Source organism: Megalops cyprinoides, chromosome 21, assembly GCF_013368585.1.
Source record: "Megalops cyprinoides isolate fMegCyp1 chromosome 21, fMegCyp1.pri, whole genome shotgun sequence".
In the NCBI taxonomy this organism is placed as follows: Eukaryota; Metazoa; Chordata; class Actinopteri; order Elopiformes; family Megalopidae; genus Megalops; species Megalops cyprinoides.
Window position 1 is genome coordinate 19,342,447 of NC_050603.1, and position 18,932 is coordinate 19,361,378.

General features: G+C 47.8%; 1 protein-coding gene across 5 annotated transcripts in view; it reads left to right on the forward strand.

Moving 5' to 3' along the window:
- The first annotated feature begins 720 nt into the window (after positions 1 to 720).
- The window catches only part of runx1t1 (RUNX1 partner transcriptional co-repressor 1), a 48,741-nt gene continuing 30,529 nt past the window's right edge, over positions 721 to 18,932 (forward strand). For 4 of the 5 annotated variants that reach the window (XM_036555540.1, XM_036555543.1, XM_036555541.1 and 1 more), the window contains exon 1: positions 11,560 to 11,626. In XM_036555540.1, the coding sequence (XP_036411433.1) occupies positions 11,608 to 11,626 (19 nt within the window). In that variant the 5' untranslated portion in view covers positions 11,560 to 11,607. Of the gene's footprint in view, positions 776 to 11,559; positions 11,627 to 18,932 lie in introns of those variants that run through there. The other variant, XM_036555545.1, reaches the window with a different exon arrangement.

The window sequence follows — 18,932 nt, forward strand, 5'->3', positions numbered from 1 at the left end:
TTTTGGAAAAGACACCCACTTCCTGTTCTTATTCTAGGAAACAAGCAACAGGCACAGGATCCCAACTCTGACAAGGGAACATACAAATGGTTTTGTTAAATCGGCATTATCTCATTGACATGGGAGTTGTGAATTGATACAGAAAGCCCCTCGATTCATAAATAATATGCTTTCAAAAGAAGATGGAAACAGGCTGAGTTTTGCGTAAATAAAATGGAACTTTCAATCAATCCAAGTCACCCTGTACCCGCGGGTGGACCCCACACAGGGCTCTGTGTGTGTCAGGCCTCTGTTCTCTACACAGGTCAGCAGGACGTGCGGAATCAATTTACTGGAACCACACTCTCTCTTTAGCAATTTGGATGGGCGCCAGTTGTTGTCATTCAGGTCCCTTTGTGTGTGACCCAGAGGGACAATTTGCCTCGGTGTCGCAGACTGGACTCCACGAAGCCTCGTTTTTGAACCGCCATTCCGAGGTGGGGGGGGGGGAGAGGGCTGGGGTTTCGGGTCGATGTCCTTCGAAGCAGCGGAACCCAGCTTTTCCCCCACGAAACGAAAACACCTCAGGCAAAAACAAGCACAACACACAAACAAACAGGGAGAAAAAAAAAACATTTTACCGTCCGGGTCTGTCAGAGATTTATCATGCCATTTGCGGCGTGCCGCGGCGGATGAGGTGTAAATTAACGGCGAATTCGCCGCAAACCAAGGTGGAGTAAGCGTGCATGTCCCCCTGCCTGGCGCCCCGCAGAAGCGAAAACATCACGGTGTTAAGGTAAATATCATCATCAGTGTATGAATGGAGCCCTATGGCGCAGGGGGGGAATGTGCAGCATCCAATCTGAATATGATTTTCCCCCAGCTTTTTCCACACAGCTCTGTTGCATACATTGAGCGGTGTAGTTCTCTACAAGGAGGCAAGGGGAGAGTGAGAGAACTTGAAATCATCTGAGGGGCTGAAATGCCCCCCTCCCCCCCACCCCCACGAAACCCCTTCCCCCCTCCCTCTGACAACCCAGCACTGCCTTGGATTTGATTTAGTGGCTAAGAAGCTTTCTTACCAGTGGGCGAGTGATGCTAATGGCCCACATATGCTCCGAGACAGTATTTCATTTTACGAGTCAGACATGAGGCGATCTTGATTCAGGCAAGGTTGAACATAACTTATCCCTCACCACATGCTGCCGCTATATTTTATTTATGGAAATGTGTTTCTTGTTCTCCTTCTCCCCATTCTCTCTCCATTTCCCTCTCTCTCTCCCCTCTCTCCCTGGTGGTGACAGTAACTTTATTTAGCATATTGCGCACACATAATGTGCACTCCGGGTGTGCACTCACAGATCGCACGGCCGCTCCCGCAGACAACATATCTGCAGTACCTGTTGTCATGGCAACGGCGGCGGGCCCACGAGCCGATCGCCCATCTCTCCCCGCTCCCCCCACCCCCATCCCCTCCCAACCTCCCAGTGTCTCCGTGGAGCTCCGCAGAGCTCCTTTGCAGCAGAGCGGTGAGGAAGGTCCCGGCCAAGCAGCTGGGGGGAGTGGGGGCAACAACATCGCCTGTTTTCAGCAAGCGGTCAGGGGGTGTCAGTGACCTGGGTCAGCGGCATAGCGGGATGGCTTTGTTTATTGCCATCATAATGTGTTCTTACACAGTGGTATTCACCTGAGATAGCAATGCCTATAAGGCCCCCATCTGATGCTGGATCAGTTATTTTCCTCAGCATGGTGCTCCATGTCTGCCTGTCCCTCTGTCTGTCTTTGACTTGAAATGTTGAGTCCTGTGGTACCGTTTCTGCTAAGGTGGTATGTTCAATCAAAGCAAAGCCACCCATAAAATCTTATTTTATCTCAGAAACAGTGACAAAACACATCCCACTTTGGGATGTTGCTTTTTTTCAGGCACATAAATTTTGCCCTCCCTTTTTAGCCTTTGTGATTCACGGGTGACACTGGGAACATTCAAAGGATGGGCCCTGCTCTTGGTAAACCAGGAAAACCCGGCAGAATTAATTTGTCAGTGACCTAAAGCTGTGCTAAGAAGTGGGAAAAAAACAGCATTGGGCTAAGCCTTCCTCTCTGTCTCTGTCAGGGGAAGAGGTGGGGCCGGGCTGGCGACAGTGGCCTGTTTTCGGAGTCCTGACCTCGGGACAGTGGCATGTTTGGGCAGCTCTGACCTCGGGACATTTTTTTTTTTGGGTGTTCCTCGGTGACCGCTGGGAGAGAGCGGAGAGAAGTGGCAGAGGCTTGTTGATGCCCCGGGCAGCTCTTGCGGAAGGCAGATATGGCGGGGGCCCGCGGAGCCGGTGACAGCGGGGTCAGGCCCGAGCGGCACCGGCCCTGGCTTCCGACTTTAATTACCTGAAGAGCAAAACATCCCGGCCGGGAGAGTGTGTGAAAGCGGGATATCTGGGGGCCCCAGCCCCGCCGCTCCGACATCCTGCCCCACGGGCCGGGGGTCCTGTCCGTCCTGCACCGTCATGCCTGGTTCCTGACAGCGGCCTATCTCTGCCGGGCTCCGGTTCCTTCTATTCACCGCGCATTGTGTGCAGCAGGGCTGGGCCAGGAATCGCAGGTTCCTGTTGGTGTTGCACTCTCGCCTCCCAAGCCCCGGCCGCACTGACAGATTTCTCTTGTTTTGTTTTGTTTTATTATTCTGTGTGTGTGTGTGTGTGTGTCAAGTGTATGTGTGTGCGTGTGTGCGTGCGTGCGTGTGTGTGTGTGGGGAGGACTGTGTATGAGGGGAGGACTGTGTGTGAGTAGAAATATCTACTGAGCATCACCACTGGCCAGCTGTGACCAGCAGCGACCAGCTGTGACCAGCTGCGACCAGCTGTGACCAGCAGTGCCCGGCGGTTCTTGGAAGTCACTTGCCCTCACATGCGCGGCTGCACAGACAGCTTCCCGTCGCTTTGTTTTGCCGTGCTTATGGTAGCCAGAGAAGCGGTAGGGTATTTCCACCACTGACCAACAGCGTCCAGGACCTCCAGAAATAACCAGAAGTACTTATACACAGCGATCCTTTGAAATTTTGTGATTGGTATCAAAAATGGAAAAACCCAGGACACCATCTAGGGGAAAAACACTAGAAGGTTTGGAGTCTAAAAGTCCCACAATGGAAAGGGAATAGCTTGAGAACATTCTAGTGCATCCCTGAATTTTTGAGAGTGCTTTTGCAAGGGTGTTGCGCACTGTAACAATGAAAGTGTTTTAAGAAGCCTGGATGGAAATGGTTATGCTCACTTCCAGTCTTTTAAGATCAGCAACCAAAAACACACTTTCGGCAGCGACACGCATATCAAACCCAAATGGGCACAGCCGCACGTCAGCCCGTGTGCGGATCATTTCCTTTCCTCCTTCTCGTTCTCTCCACAGGCTAAGGGGCCATGTTCGGGCAAGGGGAATGTGCTTCATGAAATATGCAGATGGTTTTAAATATAGGCCCCGTGAAATCATCCGAGCCCTTTGTCTCTGTCCGCGGCTCGTGTTCGCTCGTTTTACCCTGTCGCCGTGGCGGGCGGGCGGGCGGGTGCCAGAGGCCGACCCGACGAGGCGTCGGATTCCTCAGCAGGAAAAGGTGCTGCATCACATAATGCGGAAATATCGCCATCGATCAAGTTGAATAGCTGTCTTCGTATGATAGACTTCGTAAATGGGCTTTTATCACAAGCATGTGGGGAAGTGTTGCTTGAAAACAAAGAAGGTGTAAGGCTCCTTAACCGTTTGACTGCTGTTTCTCTGTTCAAATCAAGTGAGAAATACTTGTGCGCCGTTTATCAGTAATATTTCTGGTAATGTATGCATTTGTGAACATTTCCTGTTCACTCCTAGATGTCAGTGTAGCAGAGTCTGGTGTTTGGGTGGGGCGGAAGTGTTTCCTAGACTGGCAAAGAAAAGAGAGGTCTCAGCATTTGGGGCCTGTGGTTGTGAAGCCTGTGGACGTCGTCTGCTTTAAAGTCTCATCTGTGGCAGCGGATTCGGAGACGCGTGCAGAGGGGTCTGCCCGCTAATTAGGATCATGGCTTTGCACCGCTTGACAGAATAAAGGAGACTGGCTCTGAGGCCAGCTGGCACAGAGACGTACTGCTAGCTCCACCTAGTGAAGCTCACCGAGCACCTTGCAGTGGATTGGGCCAGCCGTCAGGAGAAAAATTCTGCCACCCACCCCCCCCCCCCCCCCAACTCCAACAGCCCCCACCCCCCAACCCCACAGAACCATCCCTCCCACCTCCCAAACAGCAGGCCTTGACAAGGGATCTCTTTCTTTAATAGCAGCTGTTTGGTAACGAAAAACATCCCAGCCCCTAATGTTTGTTGTGATGACGGCACTTGGTATAATTTGAATTCCGAGACGGCACTTCTAATACGTGATTGTTAGGGATTGGCCTGTATCCAAATTAATCAAAGGTAGGTCAGAGATAAAAAAAACAGCACGTATGTGATTTAGCAGAATCGGGTTTGTCGTAGTAGCGGTAGATAAAGGAACACTGAAGAATTGTTCTGATAAGCGGTCGGAAGCACCGCGCCGTGGAAAGAGAAATGCGTTCAAGCGGTTCGCCAGGCATTCCTTCTCCACCAAGGGGAAAGAGGTGCCCGCTTAGATTTCTGGAGAAAAGAGGGGTTACCCCCCCCCCCCCCCCACACCGCTCCCCCCTGTCCTACACGCCCACCCTCAGCCAAAAGTCATTTGTCGGCCTCATTAGCATTTATTGTGGTGGGTGTACAAGCTGAAAAGGTGATGCAGGTCTGTCCTGAATTGCTCCGGAGTGCGGCGGCGAGGAGGCAGCCACTGTGGCCCGCGGTGCGATTCTGGGGGGAGCTGGGAGGAGGAGATGGGGGGGGGGGCTGGGGAGGGGGGCTGGTGCAGGCCAGATGGCAAGGGCCTGCGCATACACACAGGCGAGGCTGCGGCTTTTTGTCTCTCTGACCGGGGGGCGGGGGAGCCCAGTGAAGCGTGCTCTATTGTCCTCACATTTCAACACTACCCGTCCCCTCATCACGCAGGCAGGGGGGGGTGAGTGTGTGTGTGTGTGTGTGTGTGTGTGTGTGTGTGTGGTGTGGGGGGGGGGGATAGTGGGACAATGCCTTTTATCTCTAGTGCAGCACCTGTTAAGTCAATTAAAGCTCTTGTGAGATGTCGCTTGGATGCTCCAGTTCAGCCGAAAAACTATAATAGAGATGCATTTTTTTCTTTTTTTCTGGAGAGAGGGAAAGTGAGATTGTTCTGTGGTCTCACCTCTCCTGCTGCACAGAGTTCGTATGACATGGCTAAAGCTGGTGGGCTTGTGGGCGAGCCTTTCAGTTAAGTTTGGCACCTAAGATAGTGAACACCTCTAATACTGATCTTTATCTTTTTTTCTGTAAAATACATGACTACATATGCCTTTGATTATCCGCCTTTTTTCTTTCGTGTGCAAAGCTCTGGAGGTTTTAGTGTTAGCTGGGTCCGGCTTCTCTGGCTACTCCATGGCCTCCTACCTGTGGATTCCCGAACCCGCATTTGCCAAAATGTTGGCTCGTTTGGACGTTTGCAGCTGGTGCTCCTGCTTCGTTGGGAGCCGCAGAAGCCTTCGCTGTGTCCGTGGGCGTGTCCTCGCGTCCCGGAGGTGGCCGCGCTGACCGAATGCCTTTGTCTCCTTTCGAGCCGTGTCTCAATCTCCCAGAGGCCCGGCCGACCGCCATTTATCACTGCCTCTCATTGCCCTAATTGGCAGCCGTACTCTTTTGGGGCCTCGGAAGAGTTGCAGGCGTACAGGCAGGTCGGGCAGGCCCCCTTGATCCAATAACTGGAGCTCTCATCCCCGCTTTTCGGCGGGTCTGTTCCTTGTGGGCTGCCGTAGGAAGGCATTAATAGCTTCCAGCTGTGTGGAAAATCGGGGCCCTGGGGGTTTCAGGGAGGCAGGAGAAGGCACAGGGAAGCTGTGCTAATTCGTCCTCTTTGTTCTGCACCAGCGGGCCACAAAGCACCCCCACACCCCCCCCCCCACCCCCCCTTCTTCAACCGGTGTCATCTCCAATATTGGTGGTCAGCGGGCGAAGAGAGAAAGGACGAACAAGCGAGCGTTGAAATTCGGACACGGAGGACCCGCCCCTCCAGGCCTGCTGCATCAGCCTCCGTCAGGACACCCACAGCCAGAGATGGAGTGGATGGGGGGGGTGGGGGGGGGGTGAGTGTGTGTGGGAGTCACCCCTATTCATCAACAGCTCATTGGCTCATCATTGAGTGCCAGGCCATTCAGTTTACCAAGTCTTGCACAAAAAAGCCAGAGAGAGGCCCTATTGAGCTTTGTTAAAGGCTCCCCGCATGTAAAACTCTCCATTCGAAACCCCTTTGCCCATGTTTTTTTCTCTTTTTTTGGGGGGAGGGGCCGGGGGGAGTCTTGTTATTACTCTTTCAGTCTGTTAATGCAACTTGGGCTTAAAGGAGTCTTTTATCATCCCGGTTTGAATATATATTTGCTATTATTTTCCCCTGCCATTGAAAACTGGGGTGGTGGTCCCCCTTCAGGGGTGGGGGGGGGTTGGGGTCAGAAGACAATTTAGTTTGGTGCATTGCTTTCCAATAAAATCAATGAGGTTGCAACTCTTTAAAAATAACTCATTTAGCACCCAGTGAGCAGGGGGGGGGGGGGGGGGGGGGGTTGGCTTCTCATTGTGTGGGTCCTGAGGAGGGTGAGTGAGAGGCTGGCCAGGCTGGGCTGGAGATGGGGCCTTTCTCACACGCCATGGCCGCCGCCGCCTGACGGTAAGTGATGGTTTAAGCCAGCATGGTTATAAAGGGAGTTTTATTTTTTTCCTTTTAAGTACACGCAGGCATTAAGTTTGGGGAGATGATGTGCTCCCAGTCAAGGCTCTTCTGTCTCGGAGCGGAGCCGGAGTGGTTGGATTTGTAGACAGTTCCCCTCAGGTCAGCAGATTTTGACTTCTTCTGTTACGTTCAAACTGGACTGGAGTGCCACTGCCAACAGCTTACAGTGTAAGTGTTTTTCTGTCCCCTCCCCAAATTAGACTAAGGCAAGACTTCCATACATATTGTGCTTTTGTGGCTTCTACTTATGGGAATAATTAACTACAGTTACTGAGTTGCCCATTAAATAGTTGCTTTTTTGAAAAATATTCATCAGATTTGGCAGGAGGTGAAGGAGAACAGGAGGCAGGCTGTTAATCGCTCAATATGCCTCCCGAGCGCTGAACCAAGAGCATCATGGGAGGCTCCGTGTCGGACTCGAGTGTTGCGGCGTGGGAGAGAGGGGGATTACGAGGAGCGTGGCATGGCGGGACCCTCGGCTCGCGGTCGATTCGAACGTGGGGGTCCCCATGGAAAGCTGCGGGGCAGATCAATGAGCCGACTGTAATTACAGCAGCTGGCGGGATAGCGGGACCGCTCCCAGCACAGAGAAGGCCACCGAGTCCAGGACAGCCGTCCTCAGGGTCGCGGTACGAATTGAGGTGACTTTCAGAAAGCTGCATGGTGTCGGCAGTGCGGGTGACATGCCACGAAGGGGAACGGGAGCGTATGATGCAGCCTAAAGTGCAAGCGTTGGCACGCTCCCAAGCCTCGACAATGACATTTCTATGAATTCTAATTTACAGATTATATAACATAGACAGTGTTACTACGCTGTCACGCAGTAATTAGGTCTAGAATTGAGAATCTCACCTTACACACTGTAGCTGTACAGTGCAGGCATTTGTTAAATGATGCATTCTCCCACTTTGAATTTTTAATGCAGCAATACGAAAACGGAGACCTTGCATGAACTTTGCGTGCTTCTGCAGTAGCGTTGGAGTCTAAAAGGTGACAGTGACTGGTAATGAGTTCATCTCGCAGGCATACAGCGGTTGCAGTGCGGATTTATTTGCAAACACTGCTGTTGCGTGCTAGCGGTGTAGATACTGATGTGGTGACTCTCTCTAAGAGGTACGCAGCTGGCAGGAGGTCCTTATGTGTGTGCGGGGGGGGTAAAAGCCCGGGCCTGATTGTCCGAGTGTTGCAAGAGAGACGGACGAGGCAACCTCTCGAGGACTGAGGCGAGTGATTGCTGCTGCTTATCAGGAGACCGTCACAATTAGGGCTGCTCTGGGGCACCCACTATGACCACCCCCCAGCTCCCCCGTCCCACAGTGGTGGCACAGTAAGGGCCTACCCACGCCAAGTGAGGCTGGCCGGCCATCGTCAAAAAGTGCCAAACATGTATGCGTCATGTTTTTTTTTGGGGGGGGGAGGGGTGGCTGTGCGATATTAATGAAATGAAAGAAAAGAAAAAGCAAGCCTCTGTTTTTTTTTCTCCGACGTTCTCCCACATGGAAGTCATCTGGCGTACATGAAGAAATGCCTTCAAGCTGACAGCAACAGAAAACCCAGACATATGTTAATCACATGCAGTGATGGCAGCCGGAGAAGAGGAGGGAAGGGTGTGCGTGTGTGTGTGTGTGTGTGTGTGTGTGTGTGGGGCAGGCGGGCGGGGAGTGGGGGCTTGGGGGGGGGGGGGTGTCACTCCAGAGACTTAAAACACAGCAGCAGAAGGAGACGTGCCTCCTTTGTTAGGAGTCTCAAAATTGATTTTCTCCCTTTTTAATGAAGCGGCTGGTGCTGGTGGTTTTGGCACTGCTGCCGTTGTGCAGCGAGACTGAGTGTCACTCATCGCTGAAAAGCAAGAGCTGTAGCACATTCAGAACGTTATAGTTTTATATATGGTGTGTTTTTGTTGACAAATTTGAGCTGTTTTTTAATACAGTCCAGGATTTTAGGATACAGTTGGACCGTTTGCATTTTTCCTTTCTATTGGTTGGTATCAGTTGTGCTTAAGCGTTATGATGGCCTTTTAAAGAACTAATGTTACTGTGTTGCGATGTGGCACCTTAAGCATCACAAATGCTATGTTTAATTCAAACCATGTTTTCGTTAATGTTTTTTGGGCTTGTGTTATTCTGAATGAATGCTGGAGTCCTGTGGCTCATAACAAGGTGGTCTGGCTTCTGCAGACACCACAGAAAGCCACACTTCCTGCAATATGCTTCTGTGTGTAAGTGGCTGGAGCAGTAACTAGATACTTGATAAAGTCCATCCAGGGGATTGATGCATCAGCAGTGATTACAGGAATTGATTCTTTGGTCTGCATTCCTATATACATTCAGGCCTCCCCTGGCTTTTTAGAGACTTTTTAGAGACCCCACTTTCTTTATTCTATTCTGCCCCACCCTTGTTCTTTCTCTCCCCCTCTCTTTCTCTGTCTTATCTCCCCTCTTCTCTCTCTCTCCTATCTCTCTCCCTGTCCCCCATTCTCCCCTCCTTCTCTCTCACCCCTCTCTCGCTCTCTGTCTCCCCCCCCCCCCCCCCCCTCCGTGTCCCCCTTCCCACTCTCTCCGCCCCTCTCCCTCTTCCTCCCCCCTTCTCTCTCTCCCCTCTCCCTCTCTCTCTCTCTGTGCTGTGAAATGTATGGTGGTAGCGAGTCAGCAGGGAGGGGGTTCCCGGGCAGCTGATATCATTGCTGCCACTGTTCTGGCTGAGCACGTCTCGTGGCCACACGCGGACCCGTCGCCCCTCGCCCTCCCGCTCCGATCGCCCCGCAAAAGGCCCCAGACGGCTGCTTCCGATGGCCCCGCGCGGGCGCGCGCCTCTCCCGTCCTCGCTCCAGTGCAGGGGGCAGTAAGCGAGAGGAGAGGGGGACCCCCCCGCGCCTGCGGCGGTCACAGCGCTGAGAGAGAGGGAGGCCAGGCAAGTCTCTCTGCCTCTGCCAAGATACCAGAGCTCAGGATGCCAGGTGGGCCAGGGGCAATGGACAATGGAGAGAGTTTTGACTATGGCTGTGTGTGTGTGTGTGTGTGTGTGTGTGTGTGTGTTTCATGCCATTGGGTGGAGGGGTGTGTTGTTTTATTTGTAATTTTATTTTTAGGCATGTTGTAACAGCGAATGATTTGGTGAATGTGTGGCCAGATCAGCCGCGGTTGTTTTTGAAGTAATCTCCGATGTAATCTGCGGAGCTCACAATCCCTGCTTCCTTTTGCCGGACAGGTTTCAGTGAGGGGACGGACATGTTTCCATGCATGGTTCTGTGCGTGTGTTTTGTGAAGTTCTCTTGCGGACCATTCAGAGGTGCTCCATCAGTTATCAGCCTTGAAAACGCAGTTGCATGTGCATGATAGTGGCAGCAAAGCTTACAAGCAGAAGTTGGGTGTTACTGCTTGAAATCAGGATTGGAAATGGGGGCTGCCCAGTGGCAGGGTCTCTTTTCTCTCGCTTGACCCCTGGAGCGTCCAGGCAGGGCTCTGAGAGAGGCTGGTGTTTGTGTCCATTGACTAGTAGGAAATTGGAAACAGGTTTCATTCTTCCCAACTGGAAAGGGTAATGTGAGCATAGGAGCAAGGCTCTCTTGTTTTAGCAGTAGCCTCCTCTGGGTGCCTACCGGACACACTGGCCAGCATTGTAGGAGGACTACAGGCTGTGACCTGTAACAGATGGTCATTGGTAGATGGGCCACAATACGTGGGAGACTTGGGAGGCTTGTCAATTTACAACAGTTCATTACAGTGCAGTTTGGTTCACCATGGTCAGAGACCATTTGAAAAAGCCACACTAAAATACAAGCAGGAGTGAACACCCTTGCCATGTTGAAACATGATTAATAAATTCAAAATGAACAATAATGCCATCTTTTGTCTCATTTAAAAAAATCTTAAAAAAAGACAGGTCAAAAGTAAATAAACCACCTTTGTGTGCAGAAATGTTGTGCCACTGTTGAATCACTATCAAACTGATACTGGATACGTCTCTGTGCATGTTGGTGCTTGCACATTGATTTAGACATGTGGTCAGAACCTGAAATCGATGGATCAGATGAATTGGATGCACCCCCAGCGAGCACAAGGGGTGGTCGTGAGAAGAGCAGCCAATCTCCAGGTAATGCAGGCAAGAAGAGAGGGATAGAGTCAGGGAGGAACAGGGGAAGAGAGAGCAAGAAGGAGAGTGAGGGAGAGAGGAAGGTAGAGCGGGGGGGGGGGAGAAGGAGAGAAAGGGAGAAAGGGAGAGAACGATAAAAAGAGGGAGGGAGAGAGCAATAGGGAGCACGAGAGAGAAGGAGAGATAGAGTGAGATAGATAGAGAGAGAGAGAGAGAGAGAGAGAGAGAGGGAGGGAGGGAGGGAGAGAGAGCTTGCAGCTGGCGGCTTGTTTGTGGATGGGGGAGGACGGTCTGTGCCGAGCAGAGGAGGCAGTGCAGTCCCTCCGCCTCGCAGATGGTGCCGTGAGACAGTCTCTGCCGGCTTCCCTCACCACCGTGGCCTTCTGGGTGCAGTAGGTACCGCGCCGCTGCCAGTTGTGGTGACTTGTTTTTTTTTTTTTTTTTTACGTTTCGGCGCCGGCTTTGGTGAAATGCGGAGGGGCCGCCTCAGGATGCTCTTTAAGACGGGGTAGCGCCGGCTCCACAGACAGCCGGGATCGCTGCTTCAAAGGGACGGACGCTAAGAGGATTAATGACAGCGCGGCGCTGAATGGGAACGAGCTCTGAGATATCAATGGAGGGTCCACGTGAGTCAAACGGGACGGCTTTAAGTGCGTGAAGCGCCTCCCCACTCATATCTGAAGTGTCAGAGCCTGGAGGGGCGGAAAATGACAAAGGGACAAAAAGGTGACACATCACAAAGATTTAAAGTGTTGCTTTTTGGGAGCACATTCTCAGTCTCCTCATCCCATACTACAGTGTTAGACCTGTCTCTTATTTTGTGTCATTGTGTTCCTTATACAAGCGTTTTGCATTTATTTAGCTGTGCATTTTGTGTCCTGTGCTGCAGATTGTTGTCTGAGTATTCGGATATAACAAAACTAAGTTTCTATCGTTGTGTTTTTTTTTCCTTTGAAGTGAAATTGAAGTCTTGCTGTTGTTGTGATAAGTGGTTACTCTCAGAAGAATGATAGCCAAGCAACAGAAAAGAACAGTTTGTCATTTTAGTGTTTTCCTCCGAATAATATGATAGTATGTAAAGTCAGATTGTTACAATTGTAGTATGTTAATTCAGGGGCATTTTTTGAACATGCTGTTTTACATGGAAAGGATTTTTGTGGGAGTGTGGCAGGGTGAGACTGAGGGGTGCTGTGCGAAGGGGAAGTAGGTATAGAGTACATGTAGCCTGTGTTATGAGTGATAAGGTGGTGAGGCTGGACCTTGTTGGAGGGTTCTTCCCTTTGTGTACAGGCACAGCAAGAGGAATGGCATCTCAGGGTGAGCCAGGCTGCCCCCTCAGGAGAGGCGAGTGTGTGTGTGTGTGTGTGTGTGTGTGTGTGTGTGTGTGTGTGTTGCGGGGGTCATTGTTTATCACAGTGCAGTGCTACATTGTTGGAGAGACATTGCTTTGTTGTATAGCTTTGTACAAGTGTGTGTGTGTGTCTGTGTGTGTGTGCGTGTGTGCATCTGTGTTTATGTATGTGTGCAATATTGTGTGTGTGTGTGTGTGTGTGATTGCATGTATCTATGTTTGAGTGTTATTGTGTGTGTGTGTGTGTGTGTGTGTGTGTGTGCGCGCGTGTGCATCTGTGTTTATGTATGTGTGCATTATTGTGTGTGTGTGTGTGTGTGTGTGTGTGTGTATGTGATTTTATGTATGTGTGTGTGTGTGCGTTATTGTGTGTGTGTGTATGTGTGTGTGTGTGTGTGTGTGTGTGTGTGTGTGTGTGTGTGTGCGTGTGTGTGTGTGTATGTGTATGTGTGTGTGTTTGTGTGTGTGTGTGCGTGTGTGTGCGTGCGTGCGTGTGTGTGCGCACGCCCCGTGCTCCGGGGGGAATGTCGGAAGCAGATGTGACCGGAGGCGCGCGCCAGGTCAGGGACACTTGAGCAGAAGTGACGCTGGGCTATTTCGGACACCCATCTGCACTCGCGCTACCTCTCCTTCAGGACGAGGCGGCTGGCAGCACGCTCAGGCCCTGGCGCACTTCCAGAGAGAGTGGCGTCCATCTGTGAGAGGACTGGGACTTGGCGCATTAAAGGAACGGCAGCGTTTATTGTTATTGCTGGAGGTAACGCGTGTTGTTTCTGCTGTTGTATCACAGTGTATGTTAAATTAGTAATGTGAGGCAAGAGGCGCAACCTTTTTGTTTGCGCTGGCACGGGAATCCTCACAGGATAGAAATTCCAAATTCATACAGGTGACATTCTCTGTGTCAGATTTAATAGGTTAAAGAAATGAACAAAACAGAAAATATTTTGATTACAGTTCATTTTAATTCGACAGTCAGACTATCGATAAAAGAAAGAATACGTACAAATAGGATTAAGAAATGGCACAATTAAAGATGATTGGCAACCTATTTTTAAGGGCCTTCTTTTTAGTCCTAAAAATCACAGCTGAAAGAAAGTCAAGCAACTCCCTAGTTTTGTTTTCTGTTATGAAGGGGAGATGAATATTATATAATATGGGAGATAAATACTTACTGTTTGAAATATCAGATATCATCAAATATCTGTGTTTCCTGTCCTGGTCAGAAATTTAATTACCAGCTCCTGAGTGGCTCAGCTGGCTAAGGCTCCTTCTGAGTACAGACTACAGCCTACAGCTCAGACCGCAGTCATGTCTGAGCTACGTCATTCGCTGAAATACAATAGGCCTCTTACCGCTGCGGTAGGGTGGGTGTTGTTGGCAGGGGTTCAGATCACTCCTGGCACCGTGCAGCTTGTCAGGTGCCTATGAGTATCTCAGATCAGGGAGGCATGCTGATTCCACATTCTTTGTTTGCTCTGCTGGTGCATTGTGGGACTTGTAGTTTGCATTTATTCCACCCCCAGTGTGTGAGAACAGAGCATGTTGCATTGAGACAAGTCAATTACACAATAGGCAATTGCAGTGTTAAGAGTGAAAAAGGAGGGAAAATGAAAGGCAAAGGAATTTAAAAACCGTGAAGGTTTACCTTAGTTTTGTGGCTGACTTTCCAACATTATACCTGTATTCAGCTTAGGCAGAGTTACAAAGCCTATAGCATTGCCCTGCTCTGAGTGTCAGCTTCTAAATCACCATTTCCAAGCTGTCTCTCATGTATTCAGTGTAGCCACACTTACAACAGTCACAGCGTGACATCACACAGTGATCCATTGATGATTGGGCTAGACTAGAAAAGAGCTTTTGAGCATGCTTAAGAATTTGCTCACAGGCAGCTAAACTGTGCCCCTCTAGCTTCCTGTGCAGGCTGCACTGTCAGCCTGTCCGCCCAAAGCAGTTTGAGGTGATTCTTGTGATTCTGAGGTGATTCTGGTTACTCCAAGAGGTTTTTTTTATCATGGTATGCCATTTTTGGAACAACCTGAAATGCAGTTTCCACTCAAGGTTTCAGGGTTTTTGAGCTTTGCTCAAAGCCTTTCACACACCACGCCCACATGTACCTTATTATTCCAAACCCCCGCAAAATCTGAAGGCTGAGGGTTTTAAAGGAGCAAGGGCTGGAGCAAGCTTTGATGAAGGGAACAATAGAAACAGATCAGATTTTTCTCTCTTTTTTTGGGTCCTGCAGCATCAATTGCTTTTCAGTTCCCCGGCATTAGAAAAGAACTCTAAAAAGTACGCTCAGACGTTAATGCGTTCTGTCCCAGAATCATCCGGTGAGTTGCCAATGACCTTGTTGTTGTTGCCTGAAGCAATCACCCCAGTCTGTTCCACTCAAAGCCATTAGCAACTGTGGACACTGCAGCACGCAGATTGTTCATATTTGAATTGCCCTAACGTTAGGTCACACCGCCGTCTCCCAGAACGTCCTGCTTGCCAGCTGTGACTGCAGTCCTTATTTTAAGGTTTCGGGAGGGGAGGGGTCGGAGAGGAGGAGATGGGGAAGAGGGGAAGAGGGTGTTTTCTGAATCTGGTTCTGCTTAGTACATATCCATCCTGGGCCACATTTCATAAATTGTCTACATATTTTTCTGAGCAGAGAAATTAACTGGCTGTAATTTCTAACACATGGCCCCTGTCATGTGATATTTTTGAAAACACTTGCAGATGGAGGTCCCGGCAGAAACAAACCGTCACTCTGCCGCCAGGTCGTTCTGTTTTTTTTTTTTTTTCTTCCACTCTCTCCTTTTATTCCCGTCTGTTTTTCTTTTACCGCGTATCTGTGTTTTCAGTTAGCAGGGCAATATATTATTAGCTCACATTCTGGTATAGTAAAATGGCATTTCCCTGATGTAAAACACGGACCTCTTTATTATCTGTTGAAAATTGATTTGGCATTTATAGCTGCGGACTTGACTCCTCTTAACATGGGAGCCCGTGTGGGTGACTGTTGCCGAGACAGCCAGCTGAAATTGCGAGTAACGTAGCAAGCAGCCGACGCCAACTCCTCGGATGGAGGACCGCAGTGGAAGAGCTGGAGGAAACGCATCTGTAATTGCTGATTTGGGATGTGCAATGCTATTTGTTGTTTCGGGGGGGGGGAGGAGAGTTTCAGGGGGTTAGCGCCTCTAGCACAAATTGAATCACAAATGGAGCACGCTGCTTTAATTGTCCTGCTTCCTCTGGACTCTGTTTTCCCTGGTGAGGCTGGGACCAGATCTGCACACAGGCTGAGAGGGTTGTTTGAGTTGTGCAAAAGCGTCCAGGTACATCAACACTTCCAGCAGTGGCCTTTGGCCTTTTTGCAGTCTCAAGGTTGCAGATTTCTTTTCTGTGAGTTTTTAAAACAAGAGATCATATGGGGGGGGGGGTGTTTGCAGAATTTGGCTGAACCCAGTTATTATCCCCTGCTGGAAAAATAGCGCTGGTTCAGGAAACAAAAACAAAAAATAGAAACAAACAACATTTTTCTAGGAGCAGGAACAAAACAAAATAAATTTCCAGTGTACCCTAACAGAAATAATGATTAATAACATTAATAACATGCAAATTTCATTAAATTTTTTTCTTTATTGGGGAACCAAGAAGGAGCCTTCCACTGGCAACTAGCCAATATCACTGGGAAGTCCTCTATAATTTTGACAGATAAACACTGACAAATGTGTTGAACTAGTAAGACAGCAGCCTCACTGCCCAAAAGCCCTTCCATCCTCCTAGAAAGTGACTGTTAAGAACATATCCTCATAAAATGGGCAAAAGCATGTGGTGATTTGCGGTAAATTACAGATATCTATTTTTTTCAACTAGAACTACTAGATACCTACTTTATACTTCATTTATTTATTAAGGTAGCTACCCTTTATACAATTTTAATAAGCCTTGTGGCTGTCTGCATTAAAATCTGTATTCATGCCTGGTAGTAAGAGCTACTGTGGGCATTTGCTATTATTGTTTTGAAGTCATCACAATCTATTCAGTGAGCAAACTTAAGCACTCCCTCTCCCTCACTCTTTTAAGTGCCTGAATTATAATTTTATTACCATGGAAACATTTTTAGCAGATTTCTCTCTATTTGTTGGTTTTAAGTTTGCAGTCAGGGTTAGCTATCTAGATTTCGATTCTTTTTGTCACTTATTTTACCACTTGGAAGGAAGTTCAAGCCCTAAGGAGCTGGAGGTGGAATTTGAAAGTAAACACTGGCAAAAATTAAATAATAATAAAAGGAGTCACAGCAATTATAAAACCTGGAAAGTCCAGTTTTAAATAGTCGGGAAGAGACAATTGTGAAGCAAGGAGGAAGTCTCTTGCAGGAGATATTGTGTGGTTCACTAGGCTGTGGTTGAACAACCAGGAGCACTTTGTCCTTTTAGTTAAGTGCTGTAGATGGTGGGGAAGAGTTGAGAGGTAGCCCCACGGTAGGTCAAAAGCCATTAGGCAACCAGACTTCCACCTTTGCAGTGCCTGTATTTCAGTGATACCCATTTTGTCCAGGTTAGCTGATTAAATATATGTATATATATACTGTATGACTTCAATTACTGCACATTAATGTTCTGTTAACCCAAACATTCAAGTGTTTCAGCTGTAAAATGAGTCATGTAAATAACCGATTGCAATAACCATAAGCTCAACACACCAGTATCCCGATTATGAAAAACACAAATAAGACGTGTGAGATATTCCCCTAATAAATGGAGTCTTACAAACAATTATTCAGAATATACCTCCTGTAAACGTACGTCTGCACATGTTTCAGTGTTTTGCAAGAAATTGTGGGTCAGTATTCACTTGCTAGCTACCAGTCATGGCTAACAAAAACGTCTGCATTTTTGGAGCAGTGAGGACAGTTGTTTGCAATAGGTGATTTTGCTTAAGTGCTAAGAAAACAACACAAGATAAAGCAAAAGCAAGCATCTTTCATGCTGTTCTTCCAAACAAGATAATTAGTGGGAAAATTTATGCCTGTCCTTTACAAGGCCCATTCGGGATACTCTGATTAGCATGTGTACAGGAATACTAGAAGTGGCCGTAATTCATGGTGCATGTAAACATCTTATTTGGAACATGACCGTAACTAGAGTAAGTACCATTATCCGGAATGTTTTGTGCATGTAAATATAGCCTGTGATACCATTCTAATAATGGTAGTAATAATGGAAAATTAGGGGTTCTCTTCAAAATTAACAATGAGGAAAAAATGACGTGTTTCTATTCTCTTATCGTCTGTCTTAGTATCCCAATCTGCTTGATGTCATATTGTTTTTATACTATTTCCTATGTCCTATAGGTTATGTTGCTAAATTGCAAATATGCTAAATTACTTTTTCTGAAATTACATAGACATAACCCACATAATACTTCCAGATTATTTTGTGTGGTGGTGGGTCACACAGTTGTCTTACTGAAAAAAAAAAACAATTGTTACAATGGAGGTGATTAATTGTGCTTTTTTGCTGTTTCCATTTTCATAGTTTAGCTTATTTCATCTAGAGAAACTGCACAACTGCATGAATTCACAAAGGAGGAATTTGGGGTTATTAATGCAATATTGTTAAATAATGCATTCACAGATTCTATTAAATACTTAGAGCACTGTCTAAGTACTCTTGTGTTTTTGCCATCCTGCATAACAAGTGCCTAATATCTCTGTGCACGGTAACTAAAGAAGGCACAAATCTCAAGTCTCTCAATAGAAGTCCCTTTAAGCACCTTAGTGCAAAACCATGAATCAACTTTATTGTTCCTCAGCATTCGTTTCTCATTCCATGCTTCAGGTCTTTGGGGCCTTATTTAAGCAGATGGTTAAAACAGGAAGGAGAAAGGATGGAAGAAGAAGGGACTTGTATTTTGAAAGGTCACGTTTGTTTTTCTGTTAAAAAAAAAAGAAGAAGAAGAAAAAAGGTTCCCCTTTGAAAGACACATACACATTGTTCTCAGGTTTCTGAAATATTCCACAAGCCTTTATTTGTGTCAGAAGATGACATTATCATAGATGTTGAATGCAAATAAGATTTAGAGAAAGTGTGTGTGTGTGTGTGTGTATTTTTTAACAGATAAATGGCACTGTGTTGATCAGCAGAGCCAGTGTGTATGACATTATGGTAATAGTGCTGATGACAAGCAGGGTTCTGGGTTTTAATCCTGGATGTATTATACTCAAGCAAGACTCTGTGCTGAACAAACCAAGAGCCAATACATGCTGTATATATCTGCCTGTTGCATTAGTCAGATTGTTGTCTTTTGGTTTTTCCAATAAAACATGAGAGTAACACTGTTCACTGTGAATATGAACAGATGTTACACAAGATGTGGTATTATAAGCATTAAAATCCTTATGAGATGTTTGCATAATAGCTAGCAATCATAATTGAATTTTTTCAACTTAAAAAATGTACACTGTTATACCAGATAACACCGCGGTGCACTTTATCTTTCTAGCTGGGTAAATTAACATTTGATGGTTAATTGCGTTCCAGCTCTTACTCTATTTGAGATATTATTCATCGGGAGATATTTGTGATTTGTGTTATCCTACCACTGAAATAGATGACCTTGAATTTAGAGGGAATACAACTGAATTCATCTCATCTCATTATGCCCTCATTCCTTTTTAGTGCAATCTGCATC